The sequence below is a fragment of the Lissotriton helveticus genome, chromosome 3_1 (assembly GCF_964261635.1).
Source record: "Lissotriton helveticus chromosome 3_1, aLisHel1.1, whole genome shotgun sequence".
NCBI classification, from domain to species: domain Eukaryota; kingdom Metazoa; phylum Chordata; class Amphibia; order Caudata; family Salamandridae; genus Lissotriton; species Lissotriton helveticus.
In genome coordinates this window covers 800,505,288-800,521,582 of record NC_136061.1, presented here as the reverse complement: position 1 = coordinate 800,521,582, position 16,295 = coordinate 800,505,288, and the positions used below count along the sequence as shown (strand labels likewise).

The 16,295-nt window shown below is 46.0% G+C and overlaps 1 protein-coding gene and 1 long non-coding RNA gene across 6 annotated transcripts in view; one reads left to right on the top strand and one right to left on the bottom strand.

Moving 5' to 3' along the window:
* LOC144822965 (uncharacterized) overlaps window positions 1–16,295 on the bottom strand; it is a 441,318-nt gene that overhangs the window by 331,649 nt on the left and 93,374 nt on the right. For all 5 annotated transcript variants that reach the window (XM_078681052.1, XM_078681048.1, XM_078681050.1 and 2 more), the window contains exon 5: window positions 9,050–9,481. In XM_078681052.1, the coding sequence (XP_078537178.1) occupies window positions 9,050–9,481 (432 nt within the window). The remainder of the gene's footprint in view (window positions 1–9,049; window positions 9,482–16,295) is intronic.
* The window catches only part of LOC144822967 (uncharacterized), a 98,089-nt gene that overhangs the window by 78,864 nt on the left and 2,930 nt on the right, over window positions 1–16,295 (top strand). The window lies entirely within an intron of this gene.

The following is a 16,295-nucleotide window of genomic DNA, read 5'->3' as shown; positions in this document are numbered from 1 at the left end:
TGGGGTACCAGTACCGTGAGGGAATTCGAGAGTACAATCCCCTCACTCTGTCGGATAGAGACTGCAGCAGCAGCTACAGCTCGAAGGCAGGCAGGCAAGGCTCTGGCGACAGGGTCAAGAGTGGCAGAGAAGTAAGCGCACGGTTGTTGCTTAGGGCCGAGGGCCTGGGTTAGGGCAGATAAAGCGCACCCCTCCCTTTCGTGAGTGTAAAGGGAGAAGGGCTTTCTGTAATCGGGGGTACCCAGGACAGGGGCTGAGCAAAGGGCATCTCGTAGTTCTGTGAAGGAGGTTTGACACTCAGGAGTCCAAGGGAGTGGGAAAGGGACGTCTTTGTTTAGGAGAGAGAGCAGTGGTTTTACAACGAGGCTGAAGTTTGGCAACCATTGTCGGCAGAAGGAGGTGAGGCCTAATAGGGAGCGAACCTGCTTCTGGGTTTTAGGGACAGGGGTGTCTAGAATGGTCTGGATTCGATCAGGGGTGAGTTTCCGTCCATCTTTGGACAGAAGGTGACCTAGGTAAGTGACCTGGGGTAGGCAGAATTGCAACTTCTTCTTGGAGACCTTGTGGCCATTTTCCGCAAGGAAGTGCAAGAGTTGAATGGTGGCGGTAACCGCTAGAGGGGTGGTGTCGGCTGCCAAAAGGATGTCATCGACATATTGTACCAACACCACCCCGTCGGGTAACCGGACTTGGTCTAGTTGCCTTTTGAGGGCCTGGCTGTAGATGCTAGGGCTCTCCGTGTAGCCTTGAGGGGCTCGGCAAAACCTATATGAGCGGGATTTTAGGGTAAAGCCGAAGAGATATCGGCTGTCTGGGTGGATGGGGATGGAGAAGAATGCGTTCTTGAGGTCGATGACGGAAAAGGTGGTGGCAGTGGATGGAATCAAGGTCAGGATGGTGGTGATGTCTGAGACCACAGGGTACTGGGGTACCACCACTTTGTTGATCTCTCGGAGGTCGATGATGAAACGGTATGCTTTCTCATCTCCCTCTCCCTGCTTCTTGATAATGGGCAAGATAGGGCTGTTGCAAACGTTGCTAACCACTTCCTCTACCACTCCTGCGTCTATCAGTGACTGGATAATCATTACCAATGCCTTCTCGCCCTCTGGCGATATCCGATATTGTGGGAGTTTTGGGAGTGTTGCGTCTGGTCGGACAGTAATGTGCACTGGGTCAATTAACATACGCCCTACGTCCGAATCCGCTTTGGCCCACAGATACGGAGGTAGGGTGTCAAGCAGGGACGCGTCGACGTCGGTGATGGAAAACATGTGTCGGGGGGAACAATGTTTAAGCAGAACGGGGTTGTCGTAAAGAAACACTCGAACTCCATCTTGAGAACACCTAATCGTCGCTCGGAAGTGTTTCAGTAAGTCAAGTCCCATAATGGCGTCAGGGCTATTGGAGGAAAGCAAGAACGTGGTGTCGGTGGTGTTGTTTTCTACGTCAAAGAGAATCGGGGCAGACAAAGGGTTGGTGGAGGGCGTTCCATCGAAACCTGTCGATGTTATGAGTGAGCCAGACAAGGGTGCCCTTGGAATCAGTCGTTTAGATAACGCACTACGTGTTGCGCCAGTGTCTACCAGAAATGGAGACTTGGTACCCAGGACCTTAGCAGTGACATAAGGGCCCTGCTGGTCAACATAGAGCTCGACTGGATCCCTCCCTCGCCCTTGGCTGTCCTATGCAAAGGTGTGAGTGTCGTCATAGTCAGATTGTTGATATTGGTTCTGTCTGGGTCGATCGAACGTATTCGGTCTGCTTGATCTGTCATTAGTCGCGTCATTTGGGGGCCCTCGTTGTGGTCCCTTAGGTCTCGGTCCGTTTGCTACATCCCTGGGGTCTCTGTTCCTGATCATTTCCAGGAGAACTGGGCACTGGGATTTCCAATGGCCAGTCCCTTTGCAGAAAGCGCACTGGTCATCTCTAAGGTCTGTGCGTCCACTGTAGGGAGTCAGAGTGCGGTCCTGGGGAAATGCAGTCTTAGGGACGTTTGTCTGGTAGTTTCCCCGGTATTGGTCTCGTCCTATAGTCACCCCTTGCAGTTTGGCAATCATCACCCTCTCTTTTAAGTCTTTCTTCTTTTTCTCTGTCGCCCTATCGTTTTCATTTTTCTGATGCTCATAATATTGGGCCATTTGGAGAATCGCTGTAGGTTTGGAGGCTGCCCAACTACTCTCGCTGGCCTGTAGTTTCTGGGAGATGTCCAAAGATAGGCCCTTAACATAATTCTGGACAAACAGATGGTGTCCGGTTGCAGTGGTCATGTCCTGGCCGCTGTAATCGGAGAACACCGTTTCAAACCGGGAGAAGTATTCCGATACATCCTCCTGGGGTTTTTGGCGACAGGCTGTTACTATCGACCAGTCCACTTTCTTTTCTGGGATTAGGGTTTTTAATTTCTCTACAATTTGATCTGGGAGGTCTAGAATGGATTTCAACGGCTTTTGTCCTGGTCCCCGTTGTTTGTCCAAGTCATCGAGTTGTGACCAGGTATGTCCGAACAGCTCAAGGTGGTCGACTTTCCGGATTTGCTTCCACACATCAGCTGGTAGACATAACCCGAAGAACAAGTCGATGTCAGCCAGGGTCATGATAGTTGAACCCAGGGCTGTACCCAATTCAGTATAGAAGGCAGTGGGGTTTTTACGTAGGTCGGGTAGAGATTTCCGGAATGTCAGTATCTCTTGCCGGTCCCATGGCTGGTAGACCCAGTTGTATACTACCCTTCCCTTCGCATCTTGGTTGTTTGCATCATCGTGAGTCCCTGTACCCCGAGGAGGAACCCAGTAAGGGGCAGCCTCACGTATCGGCATCATGGTGTTAGATTGCTCGGTTGGTGGTTCGGTCACTACGGGGGCCGCGGATTTAGCTCCCGGCTTTCGTTCAGTGAGGTGGCGGAAAACCTCAAGCGTACGCGTAAGGAGGTCCGACACATCACACTCGCCCTCATCCCCGATATCGACCTTCCGGTACAGAGTCCTTAGGCTCTCGGGACCTTTGTCTCGATATCGGTCCTCGTATGCATTCAAGACATGATAACACAGTCGTACGGTAAAATGTCGTCTGTGACTCCCTGTATACGAGCTGAACATATCTGTGATGTACTCTTCATCATCCTTCCTTTCTACCAGTGTCCTTGCTATTTTGTCGATCCCCGCTCGCTCATCTTTGTCTAGCCTGTTTGTTCTTGCAAGGCCAGCCCCTCGAGTCTCATGCTCGTCTAACGTTGTCGTTGATGCGGGTTTTAATACAAGGGGTTCGGCTGGCACAGAGGCCATTGGGGCCGACGCTGCGGCGGTACCTTCGTTTGTACCTGGGGGTGGCGCGTGCTGCGCCAAGGGTCGAGAAGGGGCGTATGGAGGGGGCATGTAGATGATAGGAGGACCTAACAGCAGGTCCTCATTGGCTTGTCGTTTCGAGGGTAAATCAGGGTAGAGCATGGAGGGGGTTCTAACCGGACACTGGCTTGGCGTTTCCCTTTCTAGTTTCTGTTTAGCTTTCTCTCTTTCCTCTATCTCCTTTTTTAGTTTCTGAGCAGCTAGGTGGGCTGCTTTTTGCAGCTCTTTTTCCAACCTACTCTCAGTTTTCTTTTTACGCTGTTCAGTTTCTTTTCGCCACATGCCGAAGCTATCAAGCATAGTAGGTGTTGTCTTGTTTTTACCTAGGGCAGTTTCTAGCATTTTTATTTTATCATCATCGAAGGATCCTATCAGGGGCCATTGACTTTCTTGACCCTGTTTTGTATATTTATGCCATAGTTTACTATAGGCAATAGCGGTCAATCCATGCTTCATGAACATGTCCTTATTAGGGGTGCCTTCCAGTGGGGCTGGATGGTCCATCTCTAATAAGCGGTCCGGGCTAAACAGGCTACTAATCAGTGGGGAGAAGACAGACATGACGGCTCGTAACGAGGGACTAAAAAGTCAGCACTGCCTATCTTATCACTAGGTGCAAAGACTAGACAGAATATTTCTATTCTACGTTGTTTGCAGGCAGTGAATACCTCATGGATCACAATAACCAAAGACCAATAAATAACAATGGGGAGAATGAGTAGGTCCGCAAAGATCTGCGTTACCTACCTTTTTCACTATCTGCAAAAAGGGTGGTCTCTTCCCTGTTTGCAGACAGGGAATCTCCAGGAAACAATAATTTTGCGAACAATAGTTCAGTTTCAAGCAATTATAGGGTGGGGGAGAAAAAATAAGCACGGCTGCTACCCTACCTATCCTCCACTGCTTGCAAAGAGAGAGACCTTTGTTTCTCCGTTTGCAGACAGTGAATCCCTCATAGATCAAGATAACAAAAGACCGATAAATAACAATGGGGAGAATGAGTAGGTCCGCAAAGATCTGCGTTACCTACCCTTTTCACTATCTGCAAAAAGGGTGGTCTCTTCCCTGTTTGCAGACAGGGAATCTCCAGGAAACAATAGTTTGTGAACAACAGCTCAGTTTCAGGTGATTATTGAGTGGGGGAGAAAAATAAGCACGGTTGTCTGCCCTACCTATCCTCCACTGCTTGCAAAGAGAGAGCCTGTTGTTTCTCCGTTTGCAGACAGTGAATCTCCAAATAAACAAAAAGAGCAATACTAGTATTTAACAAACAAGCAATCAAGCAATTTTTTCGCAATTTGTCGTGGTAACACGACCTTACCCGGACCGCATGGACAGTTTCCTGACTTCCGAGTCCAGCGCCCGATCGTCCTCTCTTCTTCGTTATCCTCGCGGCACTCCTGATGGTTCCCAGTCAGGACCGTAGATCACTCGAGAGAGGTCTGTTCGGAACCAGTGAAGTTCGGATGATCGGCTGTCAGACGAGGGTCTATCGGACAGACGCGTTCCCGATCGTTGCAGTCGTTCACTTTGTCGTCAGGACCTCTCCCACCGGATCCATGGGTCGCTGATGGGCCCCACGCTTGGGACGCGAATTGTGGAAAAATACAAACTGGGGGGCACTACCAACCAGAATATAAGATCCTTAATTATTGCCCGGCGATGTCGCCTCTTGAACCCACAAAGAAGTTAAACTATTGAAGAGGCAGGCGCTGGAGACTGGAAGGCAGGAAACAAGGTTTTTATTCGCTCCGGAGGAGAACACAACGAAAACGGACAGAAGGTATCGTTCTGAGGTGCTCTAACTGCATCCCTGAGGCCTGGCCTCTTATACACAAGTTTATCTCTTTATTACATGTAACACATTCTCGTTGATACTTTGATGTACGGAAAGACATCCTCAGAATCCCCCCTTCCCAGCCCGTTCCCATGCAAGGCTACAGTGGAAGTCCCCGCCCCGTTCACAACAGGTGATGATCATCGCGCAGCTGGGTATTCCGCCGATTCACGGAGTGTGCGGGTTTCGATCGGATCTCGTGGGATGGGGGGGGGGGCTTTGATCATCTCGGGGGTCCTTTGAGGAGGGAAGCTTCCTATTGTATGGGGAGGGGCAAGAGATTGGTATCGGCAGAGCTAGGTGTCGGCCTGGGAACGGGGAAGACAAACGGGCACACGGGGAAAAGGGGTTTGCATCAAAAGGGCCGGAGGTCATGACGGGGAAGCAGGGAGGTGTCGCGCTGGGAACAGGATGAGGGCCTGGGGCAGAGCAGCGCCGAAGAGGGGTTTATGACTCAAGGCAGGTGCAAGCAGGGGGGGTTGCCAGCGAAGTTAGGAGAGAGAGAGAGAGACGCGCTGGCTCTCGGCGAGAGCAGGGAAGCCATGGTGTCCAAAATGGCGGCTGTTTTACGCGCACAAAAGGTTTAAGGAGAGCAAGAGGGCGCCGATAATGTTGACGGTTTTCAGCCTAACTTTTAACAACTTAAGCTCTCAATGCCAGTGAGCAACAAGCATTGGCATAGCCAATAGGTCTCACTTTTGGGACCTTGTAAGTATTTAGTTATGCAGCAGAATATCCTTGGTGCAACAACACCCACTGTTGCATTGCTAAACACTTATAAAGCCCCAAAAGCGAGACCTATTGGCTATGCCAATATTTTAAAGATGACCACAGCAAAAGTCAATTATTAATTCAATATACTTTAAAAATGACTATTACTTGCCGCCCAAGCCATTCTTATAGTTTTGGGGGCCTTGAAAAGTCTGCATTGTCACACTTGTAGGAGTGTGATGGTTTGTAGTTGTGTTGGTACTATCATAGGCGGCTCTGGCAGGAGCAGTGGGTGGTGCAAGCCGCTTATTTATTTTTTGCAAACCTGTCAGGGTAGAGCTGGAGCCCTCCTAAGAAGCTGGCACAAGATGGGCCAAGGGTAGTTGGTGTCCAGGGCCTTCCTATCTTGGGTTGCTTTGAAGGGATCTCTCCTGTCCGAATACAGGTTTCGATACTGACTGCTCATGGCGTTCGGATGCCACCATGTCCATTTCAGGAAGTGCCAAAGCCAAAGGCCGCACGAGGGTGATTGTTGACCAATCAGCAAGAAGGAATCAAAGCTAGCGAGGTTTTAAAACGCGAAAAAGAAACAAATTTAAACAGAGCAAAATCACAGCGCCGCTGCTGATCGCCTACACTACGGAGTCAGATTTTGCCAAGAATAGGTGCGCCAATTCTAAAAACATCTGCAAAGGAATTTTCCAGTCTTTATTTTTTTTTTTTTACTTTTTTCATGACCGCATTAGAAAGTATGTGAGTTTCAGCCAGAAATCCTACCAAAAAGAAAACTGTTAAAGCTATATATACAAAGTTCCAGAAGGGAGGGGGGTTCGGTTTAGTTTCAGAGAGAAACCGATGAGAGGCCGAAACGTCGCACAGGAAAACATGCTGTCTCAGAACTCCCCTAAAACACAAAGGGAAAAGAACTCTAGTGCAGAAAGCTGACGTGATGATGTTCTTTGTATCTGGAACGTCTTGGATTTTCTGTCTTTTGGCTCGATTCGAACTACAAGCCCCAGAACGCAAAGCAAAAACAAGAATGGCTAAATGACTAAATAGGTACAAAAGAGTGCAGAGTGGGTGAATCCGCCCGCTCTGGAGATATGCTTATAGTCCTAGACTCAGCCGCTCTTTTTTCAGAGGATGACAAAATGCAAACTTTAAGAGTCGGGTATTAATGTACACCTATAATCAGGCAGTTTGTAAAGCATGCTGTAAAAGCAGGCAATTTTTTAAGATCAATATGCGACAACCTGAGATCGCTGAAAATGTACGACAATAAAGGCTACCTGTCAAGATCACACAGAATGCCAGCTGTTGTAATATAAACACGGGCATCAAGATGCAGAAAACAAACGAGTGGAAGAGTTACTTTGCAGAAAGTGATCTGCAATGCTCTGGGGGAAAGGGAGAGCTTTCAATTGGTCCTGACCTGTTCCTTTGCCTTACAGAAACCTGCAACAAATGCTTTGTTCATGGACTGAAATGCAAATCAACATCCAACATGAATGAACGACAGAAAGGACAACAATAAGTAAAAGTTACATTTAAAAGTGAAAAAAAAGCATAGACAAGTAAAATATTGAATTGAACAAAGGATATCACTGGAAAAACATATTTAAATAAATAAATAAGAGGAAAGAAAACACAGAGACAATTAAAGAAATAATACACACAAAAAATGCACCAAATGAAAATAAACAATTAACAAGCGCGCGCGAAAAGCATTAGCGTGCATCCACGTGAGGGTGCACGCAAGCTTGAGGCCAGGAAAAGCTTGTGGGTAGCACTTTCAAAACCTCCTTACTAAAAGTCGAGCAAGCAGCGCATGCGCTGCTCTAGGCTCGACCTAAAAAGGACATGTAAGACATCAAGTTCACATGATCCCTTTCTGCTGACCTCTCCCAGAAGGCGGCTGCACACGTCTCAATGTGAAAGAATTTTTAGCAAAAATGCCCTACCCCGTACCAAAGCGGACAGCTGCTTTTAAAATAAATGTCAAAAAAGAATTGGTTAAAGTAGTAGAAAAAGATTAACAACTAGTTAAACACACTAATTTACGTCAAAAGTAAAAAGGGATTGAAGACCCTAATGGATAATACTATCCTTTAACCCAGAGGAGCTCCGTATGGAGCCTACGAACAGCAGGCTACGAAATCAGGTTTGAATATCAGATATGCTATATTTGCTAAGCTAAACACTTAGAACCGAAACAACCCACATGAGAACCCCTCCTTTTCATCTTAACCAAGCAGTGGGATCACAGGCAATCACTTTGTCTTCCTTTGGCTTTGTACCTTTACCTGACAATAATACTGGGAGCATTTTATGGAATTCATTTCACAGTGTGTGCCATGAAATAAATAAGAATAGGTTACACGTCACGTGAGGCATGGACCAGGCCTCGTGTTTTTTTGAGGAACAAAATACTCCCAGAAGTGTGTTAAAATGATATCTAATTGACCCTGCAGTTCACAACCTTATGAAGCCGGTTGATCTGTGACCTTGTTCCATGCCAGTAATATCACAACTCAATTACATTTCATTATATTTGGAGCACTAGCAATTTGGTTGTTACATACACCAGAAAGTGTGCTTCAAAATGATATTTAGAGCCACCTTGGAGTTTAGTGACCATTTAGAGGCACAAGTATGACGGACTTGAAAAAAAAGTCAAATTTTCTCTTTGAGGCACAGAAGCCCAGATGCACATCGCCTCACATACAGTTCCCACCCAGCCAAGTTGAATGTGCGATGGCAGGAGTTAAAATATTTATTGTACTGGCATGGGTGATATGTTAGGAGGACATTAATGAAAGTTGTGACATAATAACTTTACCTTAAAAAGACGAATTCACTAATCTACAGTGGAAATGCCTATCTAGCATACTAGTGAGTGCTTCAAATGTAGAGTGTTTGTGCAATACATATCTTGTTTTGTGCCTGTATAAAGCACTCAGATCTGCTCCTGTGCTTGATTTGATAAAGGTGATCTGGAAGTTACATAGCTTCGTGGCGGGACAGGTCATCAAACCGTTCAGATGACCGTACCCTATATATAGGCAGTAGATTAATTTATTTTAGACTATTATTCAACCAACTGAAATGACTCATATCTTTCCAGTGTAGCAATATTTTTACATCAGAAAGACCTTACCTCCAACCACGACCAGTTTAACTTCTTTTTCAGCAGCAGGGCTTGTGGGAGATTGATGAAACACCTGAATTGAGAAGAAGGCGCCATTATGTTGGTATAGATCCGGGAAAGCAGTAATGTTACAGGAGATACTGAACGTGTTGTCTTTGTGCTTCTCAAATTCTGAGAAATTAAAATTAAAAGATGATTCCTCCTCTCCGTTGATTAGAAGCTTGCATTCATCTATTCCATTTGGGGTTTTTAGAAGGCCATTAGCACGAGTTTTTCTGTGGGTCCAGTGGAAAATTCTTTTACGGGTACAGCCTTCACATGTCAAATAGGCATGTATTCCAAGGATTCGTGGCCTAAATCCAGTGACCTGGAAAGATATGCTTGCCTTTTCCATGTGTACAAGCTTCTCTGGCAAAGAGATATCTGTGAGCTTTGGTGGTTCTGCAAAACAATACGAATATAAGACAAATCAAGTCTGTATAAAGATTACACTTGTAAATGTAAAAGAATCTTAGGCAATTAATCATTAAACACATACATATCACTACACCCTTGTGGGCATACAATGCATTAACAACGAGGGCATGTCAATAAATGCATAAATCAATATTCAATATATATATATATATATATATATATATCTTAAGAATATATAAATAACTCATTTAGCATCTAAAATACATCACAATACTACATATCTTAGTTTTGTCATTCACACGATCTATCATACCCTCACATCCATCCACAAGGTACATCTGTACAGCAATGATGACACGATGAATTTCAATGCATTTTCAATCAACCAAAATTAGTAGATATGATGTATTATATGTACGGACGAGAAATCTTTAAGCTGCTTTTCTTGAAAAATACGTTGTCGTAGTTTGTTACTCTAGCGTTACTCTTACAGTGGCTATTAATTATGACAGTTTCTCTCTATGCATGTTTCGGCACAGCGCCTTCTTCGGGAAGCCACATGTGATGTATCCATCCAAGTATCTTGCACAAATCTGCAACAGCTTAGAGGATGGGTAGAGTCTAATAGAGTACTGTAAATGTGCAGCCTCCGCCAACTAAATTATTCACACTGGTTGCCCAAATAGATACTTTACAACTCTTAAGCACGAACAACAGTGAAATGCCTGGACCACCAGAATAAGGGAACCCGTATTATTTGCTCAAACGTGATATCTCTCTTTCTTTCATGAACCAGGAAAACCCTTTGTATCTTTCTTAATCATGGCGCATTCTTATCTACTTTGTTGCATAGTCGATGCCCGAGGATCCCATTCGTTTGTGTAAAATCAACCACAAAGCTTGTAATGGAATGGTGTAAGTAGGGGACAGGGAACAAAACCGATCCCTCTATCTGTATCATTAAAGGTACAACAGGGACAGGTTTGACTTCCTCAGAAGTTTCAATTCATTTACTCATATAGCTGTTGACATTATTTCATGGGCTGTGATATCTATAGTGCACCTGTAGTGCCTTTAGGTTAGTTTATAAAATAACTACCCAAAATCTGAGTTAACGGGACACTATATTATTAGACTGATGGCAATTCGCTCTAATGGCTGGGGATAGTGGAAGTGATATCATCCACCCTTTAATTCAAGGATAACACTTCAACACGTTACACTGCATGACATCCTTGTGAATTTACTAAAAAAAAAAATGTATGACTCTTGGCTGTTTTCCTCAAAGTTATACCCTGGTTAGGCATAGCCTTAAGTGCCTATCACATCCTCCTGCAGGCATAGTATCAACTGCCTATTGCAATCAGTCCATGAGCAAAAATATCTTCAAAAGCCCAGAGTAGCAGTTCCTAGTTTAGGCATGCTCAGTGCCGGCTAATTAATAATGGGCGGAAGGGCTGCGCCACAATTAATAAACTGAGTAGCAAAGAGCAAACAAAAATAGGAATTCTGTGGCTACTTAAGCAAAGAGCATAAAGATACTTTCTTTTCTTAAGTGTGTTACACTCTTTACTTAACCCATTTACTGCTAGACCCTCCCCCACCCCACCCTGTGCGAAGCCTTTTTTTGGCTATTCGGGGTAGGTTGCGTTTAAGCCTACATAACCTTTTGAACATATAATTTATCCATGCCAAATGTGCGTCCTTTTTTCCCCAACATCCTTGGGAGTCTAAAGGTACCCATGGTTTGTGTAATCCCTCGAGGGGACCAAGAAATTAGCAAAATCTAGCTACATTTTGAAGGGGGTTTAGGGGAAATAGGGGAAAAAAGTGCTGCAGATGAAAAGCGTCTAGTTTTCTTCCTACAAATGGCATCAATGAAGGTTTTGAGGTGGTAAAATCACTATCTTCCTAGCTTTCAGAAACAGGAAAAATTTAATACATTTTTTTTTAACACAGTTTGGCATGTTACTGGGAGGTATTCAATTGTTAATTTTTTTTGTGCATTCAACCTCCTTCAAGTTTGTGGTGGAAACTGGTGTGAAACCCATGGTAGAGCCCGGAAACATTTCTAACGACTACACAACATTCTGAATGCAGCAAGGGGTCATTTATGTAGATCCTTCAAAGTTTTCCTATAAAAAGCAACAGTTGATATAACAAAAACTATTGAAATGAAGTTGAAAAAAACACACATTTGTGTCTATGTTTTCATCTGTAACTTCTTCTTACTATGGCAGATTTTCAAAAGCAATATACCGTTACGTCAGCTGGATGGCCTGTATCACGAGGCTGCACATACTCTCTGTGCCTGCAGCCTGGGTGTCCCCTTAGGAGTGTAACAGGCATGGTAGGGCGGACGGAGTGCCCCACAACTCGGTGGTGGGTGGCTGGAGGTCTTAGGGGGTGCTTAGAAGGAGTGCGCCTCGTAAATTCACACCTGTAATATGAGGCTGTACGTGCTCTCTGTGCCTGCAGCCTCGGTCTCCTCTTAGGAGTGTGAGAGGCATGGTAGGGTGGAGGGAGCACCTCAGAACACAGGGAGGGCAAAAGGTCCTCTGAGGCACTTGTGTGTTTAGAAGCAGAGGGCCTCGCACATTCACACATGTAGCATGGCCCTACATTTGTTCTATAAATGTGTCTGCAGCATGGGTGTCCTCCGGGAGTTTGAGAGAGTCATAATAGGACGGAGGGTGCAGCTCAAATCCAGGGAGGGTTGGAGGTCCTCAGAGGCACTAGTGTGTTTAGAAGCAGAGGGCCTCGCACATTCACACCTAAGTGCCTTTCCATTTCTGGTGCTCTACAGCAGTTTTAATATCTTCTTAGAGTTTCTTGTTGCTCAAATGGGTGTAAATTCTGATATTTATATGTTTCCCTTGTCTTCATTGCTTGATTTTGACCGCGGGAAAGTGTCACTCATAGTCGTTGAAATGTCACTCTTAATTGCACTAAAATTATGAAAATGTCACATATAGCAATCTGAATTCTTGGGAGCTATGAAACAGTAGTCATTGAGGCAATCGTGTTGATAAAGCTGTAGGTATGAATATTATAAATGCTTCTTTACAACTATGTTTAAAAAAAAATTATGTTGTTGAGGAGTAGTTAAAACCTAGAAAGGGGTCAGAGATTTTAGCAGTCCAGCACCAAACGTCACTACTTGTGGGAGCCTGTTGAATCTACACTATGTCTCGGTGCATCTAGTCTAGGATGTGACCCACATACATCCTAAAGAGCCAGAAGACCACAACCTGACGTTCCTGTATGCACTAGCCCCTTGATTGCTCTGTGGGCCAACCTTTTTCTTCCTTGTCGACAGCGACTGTGACGTGAATCTGTGACCTTACTTATAAATCAATAATGAAAGAAAATTCATGAAAATCTTACTAAGACGGATGTGAAACATGATTCCTGAGAATTTTTTATAAGCCCTGAAGAAGTCCGGCATCGGACGAAACGCGTCGGCTATCCGCAACTATCAAAAAAAGAAAATAAAGAATAAAAATTGAATAAAAGAAAGAAAATTCAAGTCACTACTTTTGTGTGTCTTTCTGAATATTTGGGAAAACTAATAATTCTGTTCATCTGTATGTTCTTAAAAACTGTTTTTGCAACAAATGTGTAACTTTTGAAGGGTGCTGTCCAACTTTTATAATTACATCCTAAAGAGTGGTTACACACCACCACTATCCAAAACAAACAAAAATGACCCTGCACCCGAGATAGGCCGGTACTCTCTAGTATAAATGTCTAATACATCATATTTAGGCAAAACAGAGCAGTCCAAGGCAAACAAAGGTGACCCTGCACCCCAGAAAAACATGTATTCTCTAGTATAAATGTCCTAATACATCATATTAGGAGAAATAAAACAATATATTAAATAATTAGCTTCCCAGATGAAAGTGAGACAGATGGTTGTGTTACTTGATTGTAGTCAATTTCTTTTATTGAAAAACACTTTATTCTTTAAAAAGCCACACACAATTGTTTGCCAACGCATTTCATCCCATTTCGGAGGGCCTCAGCTAGCGACATGAACACAGTCATTTTCCCATTCAGTTTACATCAGAGGCAAGCTGAATATAACATGACATAAGGTTCATTGTGGTCATGGAGAAGAGCCTTCGCTTCCCGGAAAGCCCACCAAGCCTCCTGCACCCCAAAGGTAAAGTCCAGGAAGATAGAGAGCTTGGGGCCCTGGTATAAGAGTGCACTCTTCTTTCGAGCCAGCTAAAGCACAGTGTACTGGTCAAGGTAGTTTAATAGTCTGGCAATGATAAGGCACAGAGGTGCACCAGGTGTAGGAAGTGGGCTCAGAGAGCAGTGAGCTAGCTCCACAATGAAGCATTTGAAGGAGTCAGCATCAAACAGGACACATAGCAAATTTTCAATGAACAGTTCCATCTTCCTGGTATTGGTGAATTTGGGCACGAGTTGTTACTTCCAGAGCGGGCCTCCAAGTCCTCGCACTCTACAGATACACTTAGTAACTCAGCACAATGTTTTGAGAGTCAGATGTTAAAGTTGCCTTACCCACCTCCAATGAGGAAAGGCGCTGCTCTGCATCGGTTGTTCACATCTCCTGCCCTGTAAGGTGAGCCTCCAGCCTATCGAGATGGCCAGTCAGCTGATCACTTTTAGAATCTATGCATTGGAGGCTAGTGCTCATCTGGAGCAATAGGGCATGAGTGTCTGAGTCAGTAGAGAGATTTCCTACATGAGGAGTTACAGTGCCAGCCTCATTTTTGCGGGCTGCACCTTGGTGAGGTTCGAAACCCAACTTGGGTTGCTTCTCATCTCATCTCGCCCTCATCTGCTGAGGCAGAGTCCCCCTACTCAAGCAAGGCAGAGCCAGACTATTTAGGAATCAGGAGTCACAAAAGGGCAGTAGAAGCGTTCATACCGCAGGGCAGAGGGGCAAAGAGTTGTGCCATGTCAAGGACCGCCCTCAACCGTAGTCCCTAATGCCATTCATTCAATAGGTACAAAGGTACATACTGTCGCCGGGACGAGTATATTCGCCAAGGAAAAGCAGGGCAGAGAACATCACAGCAGCAGAATCCCAGTAGGGTGCTGTAGGCGGTGGGACAGTAGGCGAGGGTTACCACCGGGTTGCCCACACTCCTCAGGCTCCTCCAGCTAAAGGAGACCCAAGGTACGATAAGTCCTCACACCAAGAGTCCAGGAAGTAGAAAGACATGTTCTGCACTGGGACCAGGACTGCCAGACAACGTAGCGTGCAGCTAAGTGATGCCCAGGTTCCACAGATGAGGAAATACCAGAATAATTGAGTATTGGATTTGCGAGGGCCGCTCACTGCAGTTCACGATTCATTAACCATACAGGGGACAATCGGAGCTGGGCCCCGCAATCACGAAGCAAGGTTGGTAAAATGCCAGAAGGGGGGCAGCTGAGGGAAGACCATCCAGAAGTGGCCGCATGGCAAGGTCCAGGGCCTCTGCTCCAATCGCCACGCAGGCTCACAGTCCTAGTGCCGATAAGGAGAGGCTCTTCAATTACAGCGCACACCCAGGGGCTGCATGTCCCGGGACATGAAGACACAAGCCAAGGTTGCACATCAGTTCCTGTAAGTAATCAGGGGGCAGCAGCGGCCCGCCCAATGCAGTGTAGACTGGCTGAAAGGCCCCAGCCCCCCTCTCCCCCAAGCATCAGCCTGGGCTGCATCAGGCCCCAGACCAATCTGGTCACCACACCACTGGATGTCCACCACACTTCCTCGAGGTCCCAGGCAAGGAGAGGAGTCCCTCAGCACAGCGCAGGGAGAGACCCCGGGGGCATCCCCAGCCGGACTGCTCACTCATATATCTCCTGCTGGGGTTGGCCCAGTTGCGCGGCCTCACATTTCATGCCAAAGAGCCCCTCGTTGAGGGGAGCCCGTCGGGGATTGCACCGCCTACCCGACGAGGAGCAACCGCCTATGATGAAGCATGACACCCTTCTGGGTGTGTGAGGCAACTACATCCAACAAAATGGATGCCCCAGGGTGTTACTCTAACACCTTTGGTCACGCCAGTTAAATCTTCCCTAGCTCTCCATAGGAACAGTACAGCAACCCCCCTTTTTGTTTTCCCAGCTCCATTTTGCGGCCACTGGCATCGCCAGCCACCACAGGATTGTCTCCTTTAGGAGTAAGGGGGTAGTCAGGAGGGCAAGGCCACATAAAGCCCGCAGTGCCCCCCAACACACAGGCCACCTGGCCACAGCCCCTCAACACAGGATAGGTGGCAGTCAAGTAGGCTGCAGCCCATGAAGGCCCGACTCCAGACCCAGCTATGTCTGCCTCAGGGGCTGCAGCGGCCACACATCCACAAGTGGGGCAGCGTGAGGCTGCCAACTGATCCCTCAGGGGCTGCACATAGAGCAATCCGACAATCAGGCCAATAAGAGGATGGATGTATACAGATGATGTGGCTTCTGTTTCAGGCAGCCATCTTGGTCAGCTGCAGCCCACACCTCCTCCATGACTTTATTAATTTGGGAACAAGCTATACTAAGCAGCTTTAGAAAACATTTAAAGGCGGCACAACATTTTACTTTTAGCAATGATCGCCTTTTACAAATAAAAAAGTAACCTGGTTCTAGTGGATGATTTGATGGGAAATAAAACATATCTACATACATTGGCCTTCATTTAGAGCTTGGCACAGTAGAAGCTACCATGCCACCAGACCTGTGATCCCACCATACTGTGTAAGGTGACAATGGCCAAGGCACCACAGGACTGCTGCATCAGGAGGACACAGATCTTCACTGGGCAGAGAAAATAACACATAGACCCCATGAACAGTAAAAAAAAATGCTTTCTTTCTGAAAA